The sequence below is a fragment of the Clarias gariepinus genome, chromosome 5, assembly GCF_024256425.1.
Source record: "Clarias gariepinus isolate MV-2021 ecotype Netherlands chromosome 5, CGAR_prim_01v2, whole genome shotgun sequence".
Lineage (NCBI taxonomy): Eukaryota > Metazoa > Chordata > Actinopteri > Siluriformes > Clariidae > Clarias > Clarias gariepinus.
Window position 1 is genome coordinate 35282019 of NC_071104.1, and position 21240 is coordinate 35303258.

A 21240-nucleotide genomic window follows, 5' to 3' on the forward strand; every position below is an offset into this window, starting at 1 on the left:
GCAAAAGAATAAGAAATCAGGAAGGGGGCAAACAGTTTTTCACACCACTGTATGTGTATAAATGTGTATAAGCATCTCCTATGGGAATATTATGATAACCAAAAGAGGTTGCGATATAGATTCTCCTTTTACGGTGTCATTTATTCGCCATTATGCACAATTATTCTTGTTAGCACACTACGCGGGTAATTCATTCAGTGCAGTGTACATATGGGCACATCAACTTCTGAACATACTGTATTATTTGATATAAGGTGTAATTATTACCCTTAAATATATAGTCCAATGGCAAGAAAAAAAAAGACCTACAATAATGTGAATAGGACAGTTAATAAAGAAGACTCGATCACATCGTACCGCGTGATAAACTGTGATTGTACCCGTTACAGAGGAAGTCTTTAATACATACCTTGGCATTGTAGGCTATAAAATGCTTGGCCAGGGCCTCGGGCGTATGCATCCAAGATTTTTCTAAAAAGAATGAAAGAGGATTAAGTGGAGGAGCTTAAAATAGGATATGATGCAAATAAAGAAGCAGCTCACAATTCAAAACATGAATCAGTTTCTAACACAAGGTCAATAAGATGCAGGATGTCTTTGAATTCGGTTAATGAGATCAAATACCAAAATCAATAATATATAAAAGGGTTATGATGATTGTCGGCAGGACGTGAGCAGATACAGGAGATACTAGGAAACCTCTTTTGTATTGTATTTTCTAGTAAAAGAAACCCGTGTGTAACCCGGGAGGAAATAAAGAAGAAAAAATATTCCCACACATGAGCTTTAAACAAATTGAAAGTTGAATATTTTCACATATACAGTCTTATGCAAAAGTTTAGGCACCCCTTGATGAATAACAGATTTTGGTAATTTTTTTTTTTTTTATTGAAAAGATGTTAACACAGTCTCCCTTGGAAATGGAAAAAATGCAAAATATTTTCAGCAAACACTGATGCATAGTTACTTTTTATGTCACAAATCGAACACTTATAAAAAATAAAAACATTATTGTGGCACTATGTAAAAGTTTGGGCACCCTACATATTCAGTACTTATCACACCTTCAGCTTGCGTCACTTAATCCATAGTGGATTTTGAGGTATGTTCAGGGTCATTGTCCTGTTGTAGAAGCCATCCTCAGCTTTTTTTTTTTTTTTTACAGATAGTCTGATGTTTGCTTCCAGAATTTGCTGGCATTTAGTGGAATCCATTCTTCCCTCCCCCCGTGCAATATTTCCTGTGCCACTGGCTGCAACACAACCCCAAAGCCTGACGGATCCACCGCCATGCTTAATAGTTGGCAAGGTGTTCTTTTTATGAAATGCTGACAACACTTTGCTATCCTTTTGTAGCCTTCTCCTGCATTGTGGACATCAATAACTTTTATTTTTAAAGTCTTACACAGCTGCTTAGAGGAACCCATGGTTGTTGAGTGTCCGTAAGTGTGTGCACAAGGTTTGAAGAGTCAAGGTATTTATAAAGTTTTAAGACTGGCATTTACTAATGACAGCTGTTGCCATGCATCAGATCTAACGAGCTGATTAAGGTCTGAAACCTTGTAAAAAGAATCTGAGACTCTGGAACTCTTGGGGTGCCCAATCTTTTGCACAGTGCCATAATAATGTTTTTATTTTATTTAATTTTTTTATTTATGTCATAAGAAGTAACTATGCATCGATGTTTGCTGAAAATATTGGGCATTTCTGTGAGAGACATTTAAAAAAATCACCAAAATCTGTTATTTGTCATGGGGTGCCTAAACTTTTGCACAAGACTGGGATAAAATTTCTATTCTTAAATGAAGACATGACATAATGATTGGCATTTACAAAAGACCTCAAGCACAGTACTGTATGGTGATGACACTCTTAGCCGTGGTAAACAATCATGCATACATGCAAAGGTTTTAAAAAAGGTTGTACGTCTGTGAATGACGATCCCGAGCAAGTGAAATGCTTGGAGCGCACCTGTCTGTGGGAACCCTACACACAATCACTTACCAGCACCACTTGCACGGTACAGGGACTCGGCTGGGAGTTATTGCCACATTCCCGTACAGTCCTGACCTTGCTCCAAGCCATTTCCAAATGTTTGGGCTATTAAAGGATTTCCTGGGAGGCCAGTGTTTCAGATGTAAAGCAGGCAGCGCTATCATGGCTTTAGCGTACTGAGAAAACGTTATACTTCGATGGTGTCCAAGCACTAGTCAAACTCCGCAGTAAGTGCATTATTGTTGCAGGGGATTATATAGAGAAATGAACAGAATTTTTACTCTCATTACCAAAAGGCTTCAATGGCTTGGAAAAGGTTTGACTTGATTGTCCTTCGTATATTCAGATTCATTTTGCCTCACTGACAGGCTGTCATTTCAATCCTAACAAGAATTTCTTGGAGGAGCTGACAAACTTACTGCAAAAGGCATCTAAAGCAGTCTAAATCGGACAGGTCATCAGATGTTCAAATGAGAAACGTTGCCAAACTCAACATGTTTTTAAGAACAGGTTTGGACCGTAATCAGAGAGGAGAATGAATAGTGATAAAAGCTGAATGGAAACAGCTTGCTGAAAGGAGTGAAAAAGAGATGGTGTGTTCTGCCAGATGATGCACATCTCCCCTGTGGAATATATAATCTCTGTCGATTTAACACACACACTGGAATGATTATAAATAGAAAAGTCTTTACATCCCACTGCTTTGGGACAAAGGTTGTACACAATGATAAAGTTTTATTTTTCCCCCCAACAAGCAATCCAAAATCATTAAAAATTTAGTTTGGAAAGGTGTGTATAATATTATCTAGAAGGAAAAACCTCATTAGGAAGCAAATGAGCCTAGACTATCCACAGTCATGTTTCATACTGCGACTATTTGGCGCACTCAGCTAAAAAAAAAAAAACACACAATGAAAATGGCCCATCACCTTGTGATTTCCAACCCCCAACTAAGACATAAAACAAATTTTTGTTTTTAGAATTCATGATTGATTATTTAACTCCAAGTTGAGCAACACGGCTTCTCCCAGCACAGACAGCCTTTGCTTTAGATCAATCACCAATACAGACATATTCGCTTGTTAAAACCCCTCACACTGCGGCGAAGACAGTGGAGTTCCCACTGTGTCCTAAAAATAACGAAAAACGCAAAGAGAATGGGGTCAAATTGGAAAAAACATGCGTTAATCAAGCTCATACTACTTCCTAGCCACGTACCTGTCTGGTTCTCAATGCGTCTATCATGTTGGCACTAACGTCCTATCACGATTATGGTGATCACATGCTCACCAGGTCCAACGAGATCGTGTATGACTGCGTATGTGACAAATTTGAATTTTGGATCCAGTATTTATCCTAATATGGTTTCCTAGAATACCTACCATGGTCATTCCGTCATAACGGCAACCAGTCCTTCATCCCTAAGAGGTGTTAGTTCTCTGTTTAACATTCAGTTTTTTTCTTCCTTTCTTTCTTCAATTTCAGCAACTACGGCTGATCATCACCGATTTATTTCAAACTGTTCTGACTGTGTTGTCGTGTGAAATGATGTCAAACGTGGTTGAAAACAACTAGAACACTCTCGATCCACCATTGTTCACTGGACTATAGATTTTTCTGAACTAAATGAAGACATTCTCTGTATTGGCAGTAGAAAAACAGAAGAAGAGGTATTATTGGAAATCTGTCTCTATAGATTAGATAGATGGTATTTAATAATCTTGGAGTCACTCCTGACTTGACATTCAGATCGGCTTTTATTAATGCCAATAATAAGACTTTTTATGGTGCCTTGGTGTTAATGTCATCCACATCCTAGCACACAGGAAGCTGCACACAACTTTTATGAGAGCAACGGAACAAGTAGGTCAAGCAATAGAAAGAATGAGTGTATCATAACCGTAATAATGTACAGACCACTGAAAAACTAGTATGTTCTGTATATATTTTCGTACCGACAGTGATTTATTGACAAAACAAAATGATAATATTATAGATACATTAGGAGCCAACTCAAATAGCCAAAGCCATGTGAATGGCATGCGAACAGATTTATTCATTTACCTGGTGCCACCACTAGATGGCACTTTGTTTCCAGGAACACGTTAACACAAAGCAGCAATTTAGCTGTACTGAGTTGCAATCGCCTGATTTTAACAACCCACAACCTCCTCTGATGGGTCGTTCATGAACGTTTCGTTCTTTTCAAGCGCATCTTTAACGTGACTCGGAAGACTCATTTTCTACTGGGCGTGCGTGCGCTAATCATCGCTAAACCTCCATAGGTTATGAACAGGAAACAGAATCGAGTGATTGTTTTTCAATGAGTCTTCTACTCCGAGTCCTTCGTTCTTTTGTCACGTGACTCCAATAGATGCTACGCTGTGCAATAGATTAAAGGGAAGGAACGACTCAGACTGGAAGATATAAGAGGTGAGCTGCTCATTTTGTCTATTATAATACGTCCTTAGCTGCATTGTAATATTTTCATTACTGGAACTATATGTTATATGATGTGTTGGGGGTCTTTTAGACGTGTTGGGGGTCTTTTTATTGAAAATGCAACATTTTATTTTATTTTTGATCAAAAGGACGAAATGAACTAAATGACTCAAAAAAAAAAAAGATATGTTCATTTTGATGAATGAGATTCAAAGAACCGAGTCACTAAAATGATTCTGATGATGAAACTTCCCATCAGTAGTGACGGTTGGCCTTTTGGAGCTCCTGGAGGAGCCTGAACAAGCTGTTGAGGGAGCTGTAGGAGGGATGACGTCACAGTGCAACAGCTTTAGAATGATGTTCGGTCAGGTCTATATTCTGAACATAGAATTGCAAAACGTCTGACACTTTGGGGGAAACAAAGACTTAAACTGTTCCATCTTTAATAGTTTTTAAAAATTTATATTTTAATATAAAAGACCCAGATAGAGACTAATAAGCAGCTGGTGTATCCGGGTAGACCTTTAAGCAAAAATACAACACGTATTCACCACGTATTTACAAATTACTGTTCTAACTTTGACTAGTTTTGGAAGAATCCATTTTATTTTTAAAGTCATGTGTGCGTGTTTTAATTGTTGGGGGATTGTTTGGGTATAAAAAAAAAAAAAACATCTACTTGAACCAACAACTTCAATGGGCAAAAATGGGAGACGACGTTGTTTTAAATAGTCAAAGAGTTGGGCTAATAATATTATTTATTATTATTAATATTATTATTGGTCATAAAAACTAACGAAGACAACAGTTAAACACTTGATCATATGTATCTGTGCTAGTTTGTGATTATGTGACCCATAATCATTTTTTATAAATGATTCAGTATAAATAAATGTTTTGGGTTTCAAGAACTCCATCAAAGGAGGAGTGGAAGGTGAGAAACCTCAGTGGAGATTACTGACTATGACATGGTGCTGATTGCTCTGTGTGTGTGTTTTTGGCGGAGGGAGGGGTTCTTTAGACTTGCCTGTGCGCAAATGTGTGTGTGTTAAAGCCAACGGAGAAATAAAGGAGCACACACACACACACACACACACACACTCACACACACTCACACACACTCACACACACTCACACACACACTCACACACACTCACACACACTCACACACACTCACACACACTCACACACACTCACACACACACCTCTCCATCCATAATTGCTTACTTTGTGGCACTTTAACTGTTGTCTTGTGACCCGTTGATTAAACCTATAAACACAAGCGCAGGGTCTGTTTTTGTCCTTAATTAAAAGACACCAATATGTTAATAATTTACACAATGATAACATTGTTTGGAAGTAAACCAGGAAGTAAGTATTCCATGCATTAATGTACTCTGTATAACCAAGTGCCCTAACAAACGTAGCTACAGTTTACAGTACAGACAAGGAGTGTGTGCGCTGGGGGGATTGGAAGATGAATGAGGATAATCATTTACAAGTCAAAAGATAGTCAGAGGTGTGAATGCGCATCTCCGCTTTGCTCTTCAGTGTGTGTTTGTGTTTTAGGTTCCTAGGGGTGCATTCTTAAATTCAGTCTGTCTGAATTTTTATAAAACACCAAGTTGGGGAAATCATGATTGAGAAAAAAACGACAACAACAATTATTTTTTTCCCAGTTTAAAAAACACTTTGGGTTTTAAGAACTCCATTAAAGGAACAATGACAAACTTACTGTAGGAGGAGTGGAACATGAGAAAGGTAAGATGAGAAGGTGAGAATGTACTGACTCTTCCACTACTGACTGTTAGATGGTGCTAAGACGGGTTCTTTAGACCTGCTGGAGTGCAAATGTGTTTGTGTTAAAGCCAGCTCAGGCAAACCTGACGAATGCAGGAGCACACACACACACGCACACGCACACACACACACACACACACACACACACACACACACACACACACCTGTGGCACTTTAACTGTTAGTGCATCAACGCTGTCTTGTAAATAGCTGAAGAGACTTATCTCTATTACATCATGACTTTGAGACGTCCACAGTAAATTTGCCGTAGACAAAATTCTATGTTTATTTTGCTGAACATCACAAAACAATCATGTCCAATAAAACAGTTCATATTTAATAAGCCATATAGGTTTCGAGTCAGAAGTGAAATTAACGAAAGACTAAAAAGCTCCCGTAAAATTGATCATGAACAGCCACTGACTGGCTTTAACAATAATTGGTGATTGTTTTTATATTTATGTTCTTTTTAAATATATTTTTAAATGTTCAAATTAAACGTAATTTTCAGAGTATATATTTTGTTGTGAACAAACTGTATAAGGCTGCCTGTGGACACTGGAGTTAACTGAAGCAGTCAATGCTCCACCTGGTGGGATTATACAGCATTGCAACCATCTTATTGGAAAGCGCGTGGGGGCGTTCACGGGGTGGGGCATCGTTAACTGCGTATTCGCAGGGGATCACATTCCGTGCACGATTCGCGATGGGACCCGCCACGGTCCAGGCGGCTGTTTGACATGGCTCCTACTGGACATCCTAGTAACAAGTTAGTTTATGTTCTCACATAATTTATAGCTGCTAAAAACTATTGTACAGCTATATACAGTATATACAAAAAACCAATATAAAGAATCTGGCCTACAGCTAGATACAATTCCTGGAAAAACTGTAAAGTAGGAGCATGTGGGTGCATCTGTGTTCCTGGGCAAAACTGTGAAAACAGCTTATTTTTAGGCCAAAGGGTCTCTGAGATCTGCCCATTCTTCGTCTTGTGTAGTTGTGTATGTGTATATGGGTGTGCATTGGGCATGGTTGGTCCATTTTTTTTTTTTTTAGCAGTGACTGATCCTGCATGTCTGACTCAATCACTGAGAATGTAACCCCAGAGTAGAGAATGAACGTGGCAATCCGTCTTTTGTTAAGTCGCAAACAAACCTCGATAGCTCCCATATGTTTTGACCATTTTTCTCCAATTCAAATTCAAACAAGGTAGGAAACTCAGCTCTCCAGTGTATGCAAAACTGAGTATCTGTGTTTTTTTAATAGTTTTTTTTATCGTTGAATCAGCATTCAATGTAAACGCGTTCAATGTAGAAAACCAATTACACTCTATGGAGTGATTTTTCAAAATGGTTTGTAACAAGATAGCAGAGCAACTCTTGGATGTGACACATCTTGTGTTCTGATCCAAAATCGAGCTTGCTAGGAGTCAGGGAACCAATTTAGTTCTGTACCAAAGGTACCAAAACCTGCGATTCACAGTTATAATCATTTCACGTGGCATCCCTGCCATACGAGTCCCTGTAAATGAGATGTTGCTTTACAGAAATGACATCATACCAACAACAAGTGCATTGATGCTGCTGGTATACACAATAAAATCAACATTTCTGTCCATTCAGACACGAGTATGAGATGCACTGGAACATAAATTAAACATTCCCCTTTACGAAACCCTTCGTTTAAAGTCACGATGGTCAAATGATCCTGGGTACATGTTCAAGGAGGCTGAAAACTGCAGAGTGTGAAAAGCCTAACTGAGTCTCAGTGGACTGTAACTGGCAGACAGATTCACTGCACATGTCTCAGAGACAGCTCGGAGAGAAAAGATAAGCCGTAAATGTGACAAATCATCCAAAAGAAGCCACTCCGACCTAGCCCTGTTGGCAGAGGTTTCCTTCCTGCGTCACTCTGTCACAGCGACTGTCACACCTACGCCCACCTCTAACAAGGAGGAAGCAGAGCACGCTTGCTGTCATGTCGAGATGACGGCTTTCGGGTTAAGTAGCATCCTGTCAAAAACAACGGACAAAATTGCTGACTCATGCTTTAAAAAGTGAATAATAAATCAAATCCGCCGTGAGTCAAGAAAACACAAAGTCTATACTTCAACTATTATTATGTTACACATATACAGTAACTTGATTTATGATTATGAGTGAAAAATGTCTCTTTTTTTTTTAAGAATACAATGCGATCAATGCTAATCCATTTTTATTGCATTTGAGGAATGATTTCTGATTAATAGTCTTAAAGGTTATTTAAACATTAAGCATTCTACTTTGTTTTGATCATGTTGTGACAGGACAGGAGTGCAACGTCCCCTATAGGTCTTTTGAAGAGCGGTTTTGAAGCGCCACTGTGGGCGTTCTGGTTGTCACCAGACAGCCTTGGCAGGAGCTGAATCCCCCTAATACCTATACAGTGTGTAACTGTTGGCTGGAACACGCCTACGTACCTCAAATACCACAAGCTAGCTAGCTTAGCCAAAATGCCAAGGTTGCTAATTTAAACCTATATGTTAACATTAATGTGCATTGGACTGAACTCAGTCATCCATACCCTACACCTTGCCCCGTGTCAAATCCTACACTTATTATTTTAAGTTAATCTACAACAATTCCAATTATCTGAACGGATGCACAGCTAGCGGTTTGACATCGGCAATGTTGAACCCGGAGATCGCGAGTTCGATTCCCTGGTGATGCTGTAACCTCTTGCAGGCGGAGGCCTAGAGAGAGCTGATTGGCCGAGCTCTCTCAGAGATGAGAGGTACTAAGTGCTCCCACATTAATCACGGCTCTACAGCCAATCAGTCTATGAGCTCACACGAGCGGAAGGAGCGGATAGCGCTGTCCTCCGAGTGTGTTACCCTACGTCGGCTGGCACCGCCACATTTGTCAAATTAAGTCCTTACAATTTAATCATTTTAGACAGAAATCCAAAGCATAGGGTGCAGCTATGTGGATGCTATGTCCTGTCGATCCCTGCCTCGGGGGTCTCCTCCGGTACTCAGGTTTCCTTCCACAGTACAAAGACATGCAGATTAGGCTAACTGGCATGGCCTGTGAATGAGTGTATGGGTGAGTGTGTATTAGGGTTGTGCCGATAGACGATACTATCGTCTATCGACGATAGTCTCGTCTATCGACGATAATCAGCTATATGGACGATACAGATGTCGCCATTAAAAACCCACGTTTCAAGAAAAGGAATCCCGTGACTTGCCACGGCTGCGCACGGCAAGCTGTGAAAATGCCCTTCATTACCTGTATGGGGCAGTCGTGTTTCAGTCTGAAGTATTGTGTGTCTACTGAAGCCGAAAATGTGTTCTCTCTCCTAGTCACCCATTGACAGCAAGCGACAGAGCTCATAAACATGTCGAGCTCAAACTGTAAATACTGATAGGTATTAATTCTTCATTTTCTTCTCTCCTTCAATGATGATACTTCTTCGACGGCGCTTTCTTCATTCAGTATAATTATTATTAGTAGTACTGCTCCGAATTTATTATTGTGATTTTTCCTTATTATTATTGTAACGCACCCGCGCGTGTGTGCAAAAAAACTACAATGAGGTACGATATGTTAGCCTAAAACAATTGTTTTATTGTGTTTATGCGCCTTTAAATATACACTAAACAATAAACACTGCCTTGTGCAAAGTGAAAGTGAGTTGCGCGTGCAACTTTTTGATCAAAAGGCTGATAAACGCGTGCGCAGATATGAGCAGATTTATCGATAAAACAACAGACATGAAATGAAAAAAATAACCACAAAAATATGTACTACTCTCTGAATACAACGCGACAGCACGCAGAATCCCTGGGCTTTGACTACTATCGTGTATCGGCGATCTTACAGGCTGACGATAGGACGATATGACAATGGGCATATCGCGCAACCCTAGTGTGTATGATGTGTATGATGGATTGGCACCCAGTCTAGGGTGTACCCCGTCTCCTTAAATAGACTCCAGGCTTACCCTGACCCTGAGCCGGATTAGCGCTATAGAAAATAAGAGCATAAATAAAGTTGAGCTGTCAAAGAATGTTACTACCACAAAAAAAAGCATTATTTTTAATTTATTTTTCGCTGCTTGGAAGAATCCAAAGTGACATTCAATGGACGATTTCTATCTGCTCAGACTCTGCAACATTCACGACCAAACCACGGAGCTATAGAGCTAAACGAATTCTATTATGCAGGTAAAACTGGAAATATCTGCAGCCTGAAATCTTAACTACCTCTGACAATATTCAAAGCATGCTATGTTCGCTCTCCTTTAAACTCCCTACCCAGCGTCTAACTGTAAAACGTTAATCAAAAGAACAGTGGATTTTTTTTCCCTTTTCTCTCTTTAGTGAAAGATGGATTGCACTTTTCAAAGTCACATCATCAGCCGTGAAATTTAATTAAGCAAACGCCACCCACTGCTTTTGTGATGGAACACTGACAGTGATGAAGTGTTTAAACTGGTAATTATATACTCAAGGCAAAGGAGGAATACTTCTCCTGTGAACACTTCACACGGCGTAATCGTTTGTGCTTGTGTGTTTGTGTGCACGTGTCAGTGTATATGAGACTGATCACAGCTCAATCCTGCAATCTACTGTACATCTTCATAATTCTGACTACACTGCCTTTCCATCAAAAATATATTACATCATTACTGCCAGAAGTTGACTTTTGTGACCACACAAATTGTCCATATAGTGTATATAATGTATATATGTTTAAGTCAAACCTGCATATACATTGTATCTAAATAAATATACCTTTAATATGAAGTCGCCATATTGACCCCCCCTCTGCAGCTACTGTATAGCAGTTTCCACTCTTGATGGAAGGCTGTCCACAAGATTCTGGAGTGTTTCTATGGGAATTCGTGCCCATTCATTCTTTAAAGCATTTATGGGGTCAGGCGGTTGGACAGTAGGTTTGTGCACTGGGATACAGTCATGTTAGAATAGAAAAGGGCCTTCCCCAAATTGTTGCCACAAAGTTGGAAGCATACTGTAGCATTGTCCAAGATGTCTTGGTTTGCTGAAGCATTAACATTTCCTTCACTGGAAATAAAGGACCTGACTGAAACACGTGAAACAACTGATACAGAGTTTTCATAGTATAGTGTACAAACTAGGACTGTGCGATATGGACAAAAGAATTCAGGATTTTCTTGAACAATATTGCGATTTCGAATTTAATCACGATTTTGATACACACAGACATGTTTTACAGAGTAAATATGAAACATTTGTCCAAAGGAAAACGAATAGATCTTTATCAAAGACCTGTAACATGTCACTAGAACAGACCTATGGCAAAAAGTAAATGTGTGTGTGTGTGTGTGTGTGTGTGTGTGTGTGTTAGGGCTGTAGCTGACTTTAAGTATCAAAAAAGCTAAGGCAAACTGTTACGCGCTGAAATGCCTCCCTGCCACAGATCCCCCCCCGCCCCCCCCTGCCCCCCCCCCCCCCCCCCCCCGCCACACACACATAATCTTTATCAAATATTATATTAGAACATAAATTTATAGGTTTATGATTTACAAATTACAAATTGCACCAAACGAATTTGATTATAAAATAATCAATATAAAAAAGATGTGTATAGGGAAAATTATATAATTATATAATAATATATTGCTTATTTTATAATAAAAATTATTTCATGTCATTTTTCATTATAAACAATATTTATTTAGTGTAAACATTTTTGCATTTTAGCGCAGGCATTTTAGCGCATAACACACATTAAAATAAATAATTGTACAAAAACACTACGTTGTGCAACTTAACTTTCAGAACTAAAAGTTGGCTCGCTGCTATTCTTATCGCTTCTTTCCATTTTGTTGCCTGCAACAGAACGCTCCCTCAGATCAATACACAGCTAACTGTTTGCGTCTCCTTCCGCTTTGTGGGTGCCGTAAACGCTCCTTCTTTGTCTGTGTTTAGTGGCGGTTTGCATCCGGAAGCGTGCCAAAACAAATAACAAATAATTGCGCAAAAACATAACGCAAGCTTTTAAAATAAATTCAAAGAAGCTTTGAGGCAGAAGATTTTCCCTCAATCATTTTTACTCAAGGAATCGTTTTAGCCCTAGTGTGTGTGTGTGTGTGTGTGTGTGTGTGTATGTCTGTGCGGTCTAGTGTGCTTCAGGCCGGGCCTGGGTCCCTAATGTGAACGCACCTTATGCTCTAACTTGACCAGGGCAATACTCTGAGCCAAGCAGAACATTTGCATTAGCACACATGAGATGAAGATCAATGAGATATAAAGTAGTTAAAGAGCCTCTGTAGCATTGGGGACTAATTTCCCATTCCGGCAAGTTTATCTGTTGAACTCTGAATGACAAATCGGGATATTATGGCAGCATTATGACACGCTTCAGAATGATCTACTGCCACAAGGCTGGTAATAATGTATATTGTGAACAAGCTCTTATAACAGCCATTATAATGCAGCTCATTCACCCCTGAACATCAATCTCAGTTTCGGAGATGCTATCTGCACTGATGGCTCAAGAGAAAGACATACACATACACAGTGTAAATCTATTAAATGTACTGTATCTCTATGGCATCATGCTGTTATACAGCCAGAGGCCACATTAAGGCTATTTCACTTACAAAAATCTCCAGACTGTACATTACTGAGTCACTCTAGCGGCTGCAAGTAATTCGCTTGTTACTATTATTACCATCATTGCTGTTACACATTACAATTCCTCCCCGGGGTTTTGCTTAATACTAAAATCTGGAGAACTCATGGTATATGCTTCAAGTAAAAAAAAAAATTAAAAAAAAAAAAGAAAACCTTCCGAGACATCTGACATAATAGATAAAGATGATATAGAATCACAGATCTCCCCTTAATGACACTAATGATTTTTAAGGAACATTAGATTGTTACTAATTACACCGTTTCTCCATCATTACTTTGCTCTGTAGTCATAAAAGACCAAACGGAGACTGAATGCTCTAACTGAATACTTTCCGACTGTGGAACATCCATGCACATCGTGCCTTTTTATGTTAGCTTTCGAGTTTATTATGCTCTAAATCCCTGGCACTGTGGCGATTAAACATTCAGTGTCTGTTAATTGGATGCACAGCTCTTGTATGGCGTTTTTCAAAGAGTCTGCGGCCAATTAGACCTTTTTGTGATCAGACAAACAGCTTTCTCGGTTGATTTCCTACTCCCAGCAGACTGAAGGACCAGCGATTTAAATCAGCAACAATTAAAGCCCTTCATCGAAATTACAGAACAAAATGGTTACAAAAATTCAAAGTTTCTTTGACTTAATGAGGCACAAAGCAAGAGGTGTTACTTGTAAGATGTTGCCCGCCCACCGAACGTGCAACGTTTTTGTATGCTGTACAGGTCAAAAGTCAAACTTTTTCAAATAAATAAATAAATATAACTTACCAAAGTCACCAGTAAAACATAGTCACGATAGTTATTTTTCTACGATGATGTCATTCATGACTGTATCATTATTCCTGTTTTGAAACTGTGATCCTGGTATTAAGATGTTGCTTTCAAGATCTAAACCTGGAGTGCATTCTGACCTTGTAAATAGACTAGTGCACTTTCGTTCTTCCCTTATAAAGGCACTGTGTAAGTTCTGTCAAATTCCTTTCAATTGTTAAGGAGGCATTGTGCACACCAGGTATGACCCCGCCCTCTTTTTTTTCAGAAAAGAAAGTTTAATTTAACTACTGTAATGCCTGCTTACTGACAAAAGAACTATAAAAACTTGGATTCTCTCTTTAAAAAAAGAGGAAGAAAAAAAAGTAAATTTTTTTAGCAAAAAAAAAAAAGTTGCGGACAATTGTGGCGACGGTAATGCCGCGGGATATGGGTCCCTGTGTGTGGCCTATGCTTTGCAGGCGACGCAAGAAGTATGCTAAACATGTATTTCTTATACATATATAAACAGCAAAATTGCACTATATATACTTTATATTATAAAAGCAAGTGCAAAGTCAATACTCAGTGTGACAAACCTATGCATAAAAGAAAATCAGTGGTTTCAGATACAATTCGTGAAAATTTTAAGGAAATGTACTTTTTAACATTTTACTGAGGATCTAAGAAAATCTGTCACAGGCTTTTTAAATAACGTTATAAATGTGCTAGCTCTTACTTGTTGTATGTCAGATTTAGGAGATAAAAAAGCTGCATAAATTGTTAACTAGCCAATTACCTAGCTGGTAAACTAGCCAATATCCTACCCAGTTAACTAGCCAATCACTTAAACAGTTACCTAGCAAATTACCTAGTTGCCAAACTAGCCAATGACCTAACCAGTTAACTAACCAATGACATAGCTGCTTAACTAGCTAATGACCTAACCAGTTAACTATCCAAATCACCTATCCAGTTAACAAGCAAATCTTAACCTAGCTGCTTAACTAGCCAATGTCCTAACCAATTACCTATCCAATAAATTAACTGGTCAACTAGCCAATGGCCTAGCTGTTAGTTGCTAAACTAGCCAATGACCTAACCGGTTAACTAGCCAATGACCTAAGCAGTTAAGTAGCAAATGAATTAATGACTGAGGTAGCCAATGACCTAACTAGTTAGCTAGCCGATGACCTACTGTAGCTGCTTAACTAACCAATGCCCTAGCTGACTAACTAGTCAAACTAAGTTATTAATTGTCTACAAAGCAAATTAGAAGTGGTTTAAAGAAATGCAGTTTGAACCTCATGGTCATTTGAAGCTGGCTCAAATAAAGCATGCTAATGTAAGAGGTAAATGTTTAACCCCGAAATAATGTATCTTATAATTTTAGAAGAAAAAAAATCAAGCAAAACCTTGTTAGCAAACATTAGATATTGTCCAAAAACAAGTTAGCCGAGTAACACTGTATAAACGAATGCTTGCTTTATGATCCGTCCATATAGCTCTAATAAGCTGAGAGAAACAGGAGGTTAAACTTTTTGCCATTCCAGTTAATGGACAATTTTATCCCTAATATCTCTCTGATCATTTGAAACTGATCTTTGTGTCCTATAGACTAAAAAAAGCTTTTTAAATTTTTTATTTAAATAAGCAGGAATACCAGACAAAATAAAAATCAATGGGTTCATTAATAGAAAGTCCACGATGATCCTCACATTCAAAACGCGCTCTTCAAACCTGATGACCTGAACATTCCGACCAGCTCATTACTCCACATTAAATTTCGGCATAAAGTGGAAGCAAATCTTCTTCAGCTCACCCCGGTGCCCTGCGTCTCTGAGATTTATGCCACTCTAATGCGATATTTAGCTCGACGCGATATTGAGCGGCGGTAATGATGACTCTGCTGACTTTAGGTGTGCACATGAAACATCAGAACATCGACTCGGTGGCAGCGTCGGCCTTGCAACGAGTCCAGCTCATTATCGCCCTCGAGGAACTGAGCGTTAATGAATGCGTCCTCACATAATGATTAGAGTTTTCCCTTCGGTAAATGTCACCTCTCCTGGTCATGGATCGGCTGGCTGGACTTTTGTGCCTCAGTGAATGGCTTTAAAGCTGCTTTCATGTCACATTGACCAGCATGGTATTGTGGTGTGTCTGAGAAACAACACCGCTCAGTGCGTAGACGTCTGAGACAACGGTGACGTCCTTGGCGAGACACCAGACCAGAATACACAGCAGGAGTGTCTATAATTAGCTACTTTTTCTCCCATTCTCAAGTGTCTATCTAAAATAGTAATGGTTTTGCTTGATGCATCATTACATTTTAAATCATTCTTATGTACTGTATTTTTCCATCAGCTGCTGCAGTGTTCCGTTCCTTGCTATCAATCAATATTTATACGGCAAACATCTAAGACTCATGAATATTTATTATTCTTAAAAGGGACCAATTATGCAAAATTCACTTTTTGATCATTTTGGACAGTCACTTGGGTCTCTATTGTGTGTGTACATGAAAAAAAAAAAACATGAGAAAAACAAATCACCTCCCATTATTCTTCTTTAAATGAATCTTTTTGCTTTTCTCCTTTTTAAAACCTCGTCTTACTTTGAGATAGTAAGACCGACCCTCCTCTGGCTCGGCACTCAGCTCTGTGTCTCTGAGACATAATTTTATATTCATTCTGATTAAAGCACAATTTTGTTCACAATTCCCCCGTAAGCTGGATGTGTGCTTGTGTGTTTTGTGAAAATAATAAAGCTCAGGTGTGGATCCTAACGCTGTGATTAATTAAATACTAATGATTGTTAAAACCCTTAAAATTTAAGCTGCACAGGCCCGTGCCAGTGCACTGGAGTCCTACTGAAGTCCTCAACAGAGGAGGGTCTAGTCATTCAACTGTACATTTGGTATCTACAGGGAGAACATGCATGCATGAGCTCCATGTACACAAGTCCAACCTTGGGAATCGAACCCGGGACCGAAAAGTGCAAGGCGACACCTCAGGCCGCCAAATTAGGCTACTATATATTAAATATAAAGATGTTTTTGAAAAGAGTAATGCTCAATCATCCAACTAAATGCCTTGAAATAAATCATGTGTCTGCTGTAGGAACTAACTAAAAGCATGTCTTTAATTCTGAACATGTGAGTTCAAACAACAGCTGGAGGAAGTTTTTGTACTGGGACATGGGGTTCATTTGTCATTCTGCCGAACGTTCATAATGATCTAGTTATAGAGAAGGAAATCATATCATATCATAAGGTTTATTAAAATCAAGAAGAGATGAGATGCAAACTGAGGAGAAGCAGAAAATCTCGCCTCTTAGTTTGCTCTCTTGATTTCATCAGAAAATCAAGCCTAAATAAACCTTTAACAATTCGTACCGAGCCACCTGAGACCCAGGAAGAGTATGGTCTCATCAGATAAAGAAGCCATTACTTAATGTGGGAGAGACAGATGAGGACAGGCAGAGGGACATGCGTCAAGCTGGTCAGTGTGGAAATGGACGAAGAGACGACGGTAAGGGGGAAAAAAAAGAATGGCACTGACAGAAAGGCGAATGACAAATGAGAGAAAGGGTGACAGAGAGAGAACCGTTTTGCGCCATGCCTGGTTTTTCTTCCCCGGGGTCGTGCTGTTTGGACATGTCCAGAGTGACTTGTTAGGGTCCCCGTGACATTCGGAGATCTGGTGATGGAGTGAAAAAAGCAGAAAAGGGCACTGAAGAGGGTTGACGCATTCACTCACCTTTTTTCCTGTTAAATGGACGGCTCATGCTGGAAAAATGTGCAATTTCAAGCTGAACGCGCCACTCGAACCTGGAGAAACGAGAACAGACATCTGAAATCACTTGAGATGTACTACATTTGCAAAAAGGACCTTTAACAAATCGGAGAAAGGAGGAGAAGAAATGAAAAATCCCCTCTCAGATTTATCAGTGAAATAGCAGGCGGAATAAGACTAAGAAATTATTTATCTACTCCCAGACACAACCTGAGCATCCTAAAGTGGTACGTTTCCTGAGCGTTTCTGCACAGACCATTTAATCTACATCACTTCAAGCAACAAGAGATCGCAATTTGCAATTACTTACACCGCGGTCTGAAATAATCTGAAATACTGTAAAAACTGATGTTTGAACAAGATTTTGTTTGTCTTGTTGTTTCAAATCTTTACATTGTTCATCTTTTGTTCATCTTTTCCCCCCCCAAATAGTTATTGATTCATGTATCCTAAGCAACCGAGCAGCAGGTCAATACTCATTTTCCTGTGAATAAACTGTGCAAGAAGTCTTAGTGTGATAAAACAGAGACAGAGATGCCATGTTGGCTGATAACACTAGCACTATATCCTCCAAGCCTTGGGGAGTCACGGGGAAAAAGAGCAAGGCTGTAATTAAAACAGTCTAATTTACTCCCACAACACATTCCTGTAACCAGCTCCCTGCCTACAAGAGAAGCTTTACTCAATAGGTGTGTTTTAATTAAACTAAACAAATATGAATGAGCAGACATTTCGCTATTACTAGTGCATGAATTATTATGAATCCATACACTATATTACCAATTTTTTGGTTTTTATTGTATTCGCTCGCCTGCCTACACATGAATATGAACTTGAGTGACATCCGATTCTTAATCCATAGGGTTTAATATGTTGTTGGCCCCGCCCCCTTTCCAGGTATAACAGCTTCAACTCTTCTGTGAAGGCTTTCCACAAGGTTCAGGTGTGTGTTTATGGAAATTTTTGACCGTTCTTCCCGAAGCGCATTTGTAAGGTCAGACACTGATGTTGGATGAGACATGGCCTGTCTCACAGTCTCCGCTCTCATTCATCTCAAAGGTTTTCTATAGGGTTGAGGTCAGGACTCTGTGGAGGCCAGTCAAGTTCTTCCACACCAAACTCACTCATCCATGTCTTTATGGACCTTGCTGTGTACACTGGTGAAAGGAACTCTTAATGCTTCAGCATACCAAGACGTTTTGGACAATTTCATGCTCCCAACCAGTTTGGGGACGGCCCCTTCCTGTTCCAACATGACTGGACACCAGTGCACAAAGCAAGGTCCACTGACAGGTCTGACCTCAGAGAAGTGTATATACAGGTGTATTAGGGGTGTAATGGTGTACCAAAGTCACAAATCATTACAAACCTTGGGTTTATAGTCACGCTTTGGTATATTTTTGGGACAGTAAATCAAAAAAAGATTTTTTAAATAATTGTAAAATTATTATTAGAAATTTAATAAAGCCCCGCCTTAAGAATGTGCGCCTGAAGAACCTAAATTTTACAATAACTTTTCCGTGGCATGTTAAGCATTTTAATCATACATGTTGAACTGAACGCTAGCTAAATGCCTGTAGGCCCGAGAGACATTTAAAACTTGTTTGCATCTGTGAAAATGATTTAGTGAAAACATAGCACCATGGATCCCAAGAATGCTATCAAGGACTTGTTTAAGAGCCCAAGTTCTAGGCTTTGAATCGGGGACCTTCTAAACCAAAGTCCAACACCTTAACCACTGAGCTACCCCTGAGCCAATTAAATTTTTAAAGCAGCCAGTGCCGAGAGGAATCATAAATAAGGTTAAGTGAGATTTAATGTCATTTTAACCGTAATTAAAAAATGTCATTTTTTACTTCATTTACACATATTTTCTGAATGTTGATTGTTTTTATGCGCAAAAAAATAATTATAATGTTGAAAATGGGTATTATCTCCATTTACATTATTTACGTTAGGATAAATTCGTATGCTTTCTTAAAAAGGAAGAAAAGAAAGAAGATATCTGGTATACAGTAGGCCACTGCAACAAGATGCCACTAACATGCCACAAAAATGCCACTCCCGAGAGATTTACCCCCAAATCGCGGAGTGATCAGATTAACGCTGGCTATTCAGGACATTGGAAATTAAAAAATTTCTTATTATTATTTAAATGAGTTATACTATATATACACAAATACTGTATTATCTTTAGATTCATTATTATACACACATATGTATGTTAAATCTATAACACTGACTGTAAAGTTCACTGTTTGAGAAGGAAAATATAAACTTTTCATCCAAGTTAGCTGCCTGGCATGTTCAAGATGTATAACTACTGTAAACTTGTTCTTCTGATTTTTTTTTAAACCTGAAGTGATGTTCGGATCCGTCGCTGCAAGTCCTCAGTGATGTTCTGCCTGCTCTATTAATTTGCATGAACCGAATTAATGGAGAAAATCCCCCAGCACTAGTTAAAGCTAGAATGTATTCACTCGGGTCACAAAGCACACCGAACCTAACGTCGTGTACAGGATAATATGAACTCGAATGCGCAGACCGTTACACGCCCTATATGTATATGGATATAACCTTTATTCCTTTTTGTTCTTATACCTTACAACAACAGGTGTTATGCTAGCCTATTTTATTACATGCAGTACATTTAATTTCTTTTTGCTTTGTAAATTATTTTCTACATTCTAGAACAATACTGGAGATTTTAAAACTATGAAATAACACATACACCGATTAGCAATAACATTATGATCACCCTCCGAATAGTGAGTGGGTCCACTTTGGCCGCCATAACAGTGATACCTCTCTATCACAACCAGCATTAACTTCTTCCTCAATTTGATCTACACTAGCTCTTCTATTGGAGCAGACTATACACGCCAGCCTTCATTCCCCATGTGCATCGTCCACTCCACCGTTTTTCCTTTCTTGGATTATTTTTGGTATCCAAGTGGATAGGAACACTCCAGCCTGGATACATCCCACATGTGCTGCAGTTTTGGAGTTGCTTTGACCCAGTCCTCTAGCTGGCCTGCCTTCTAGCTTCCATTGTATGAGATATAAAAAATGTACCTACTGTAAGAAGGGTCAAATTGTGGTGGCTGGACAACTGGGTCAGAGCAACTGGAAATAAACATCTCTTAGTGTGATTGATTTGACTAATTGCTTTGCTGTACACAGTTAGATGTGTGTTTTTTCCCCCTGTCCACCCCTGTAAACGGGCTTCCATAGGGACACCTGAGGCGATATCCATCTCAATGCTTCGCTCCCCATCTCGTACTTCTGAGTGAGAGACCTTCCTAGTGCAGTACCCTGCCTCGCTCAGAAACTAGAATCAGGGCGCCAACATGATTAATTGACCCACAGGGTGACATGGAAAAAATGAGACATGCAACCGAGCGATAGAAAAACGATCCCGAAAATGTTATCAACCTTCTGAACTTTCTTCCCTGCACACTCTGTACCACTCCGAGCAAGAAGTCGCCCATAAATACAGTGCCGTGAAAAAGTATTTGCCCCCTTGCCGATTTTTTTTTTTTTTTTTACCCCATGAAATGATTCAAATCATCAAACTAATTTTGATATTACACATCAAGATAACCCAAGGAAATACAAAATGCAGTTTTAAAATAATACCTTTTATTTATTAGGGGAAAAAAAAAACCTGTCCAATCCTACCTGGAAAAAGTAATAGCCCCCCCCCCTCCAGAAATGAACTTTGATTTTTAAAAAACCGGAATTAAATTGAACTTGCCACACCCTAATTACTGCCAGACCTGTTGAATCAAGA

General features: G+C 39.1%; 1 protein-coding gene across 6 annotated transcripts in view; it reads right to left on the reverse strand.

Moving 5' to 3' along the window:
- gulp1a (GULP PTB domain containing engulfment adaptor 1a) overlaps positions 1-21240 on the reverse strand; it is a 153204-nt gene that overhangs the window by 21512 nt on the left and 110452 nt on the right. For 5 of the 6 annotated variants that reach the window (XM_053496822.1, XM_053496818.1, XM_053496816.1 and 2 more), the window contains 2 exons: positions 17412-17482; positions 410-471 (listed from right to left, as the gene is read on the reverse strand). In XM_053496822.1, the coding sequence (XP_053352797.1) occupies positions 410-471; positions 17412-17439 (90 nt within the window). In that variant the 5' untranslated portion in view covers positions 17440-17482. Of the gene's footprint in view, positions 1-409; positions 474-17411; positions 17483-21240 lie in introns of those variants that run through there. The other variant, XM_053496821.1, reaches the window with a different exon arrangement.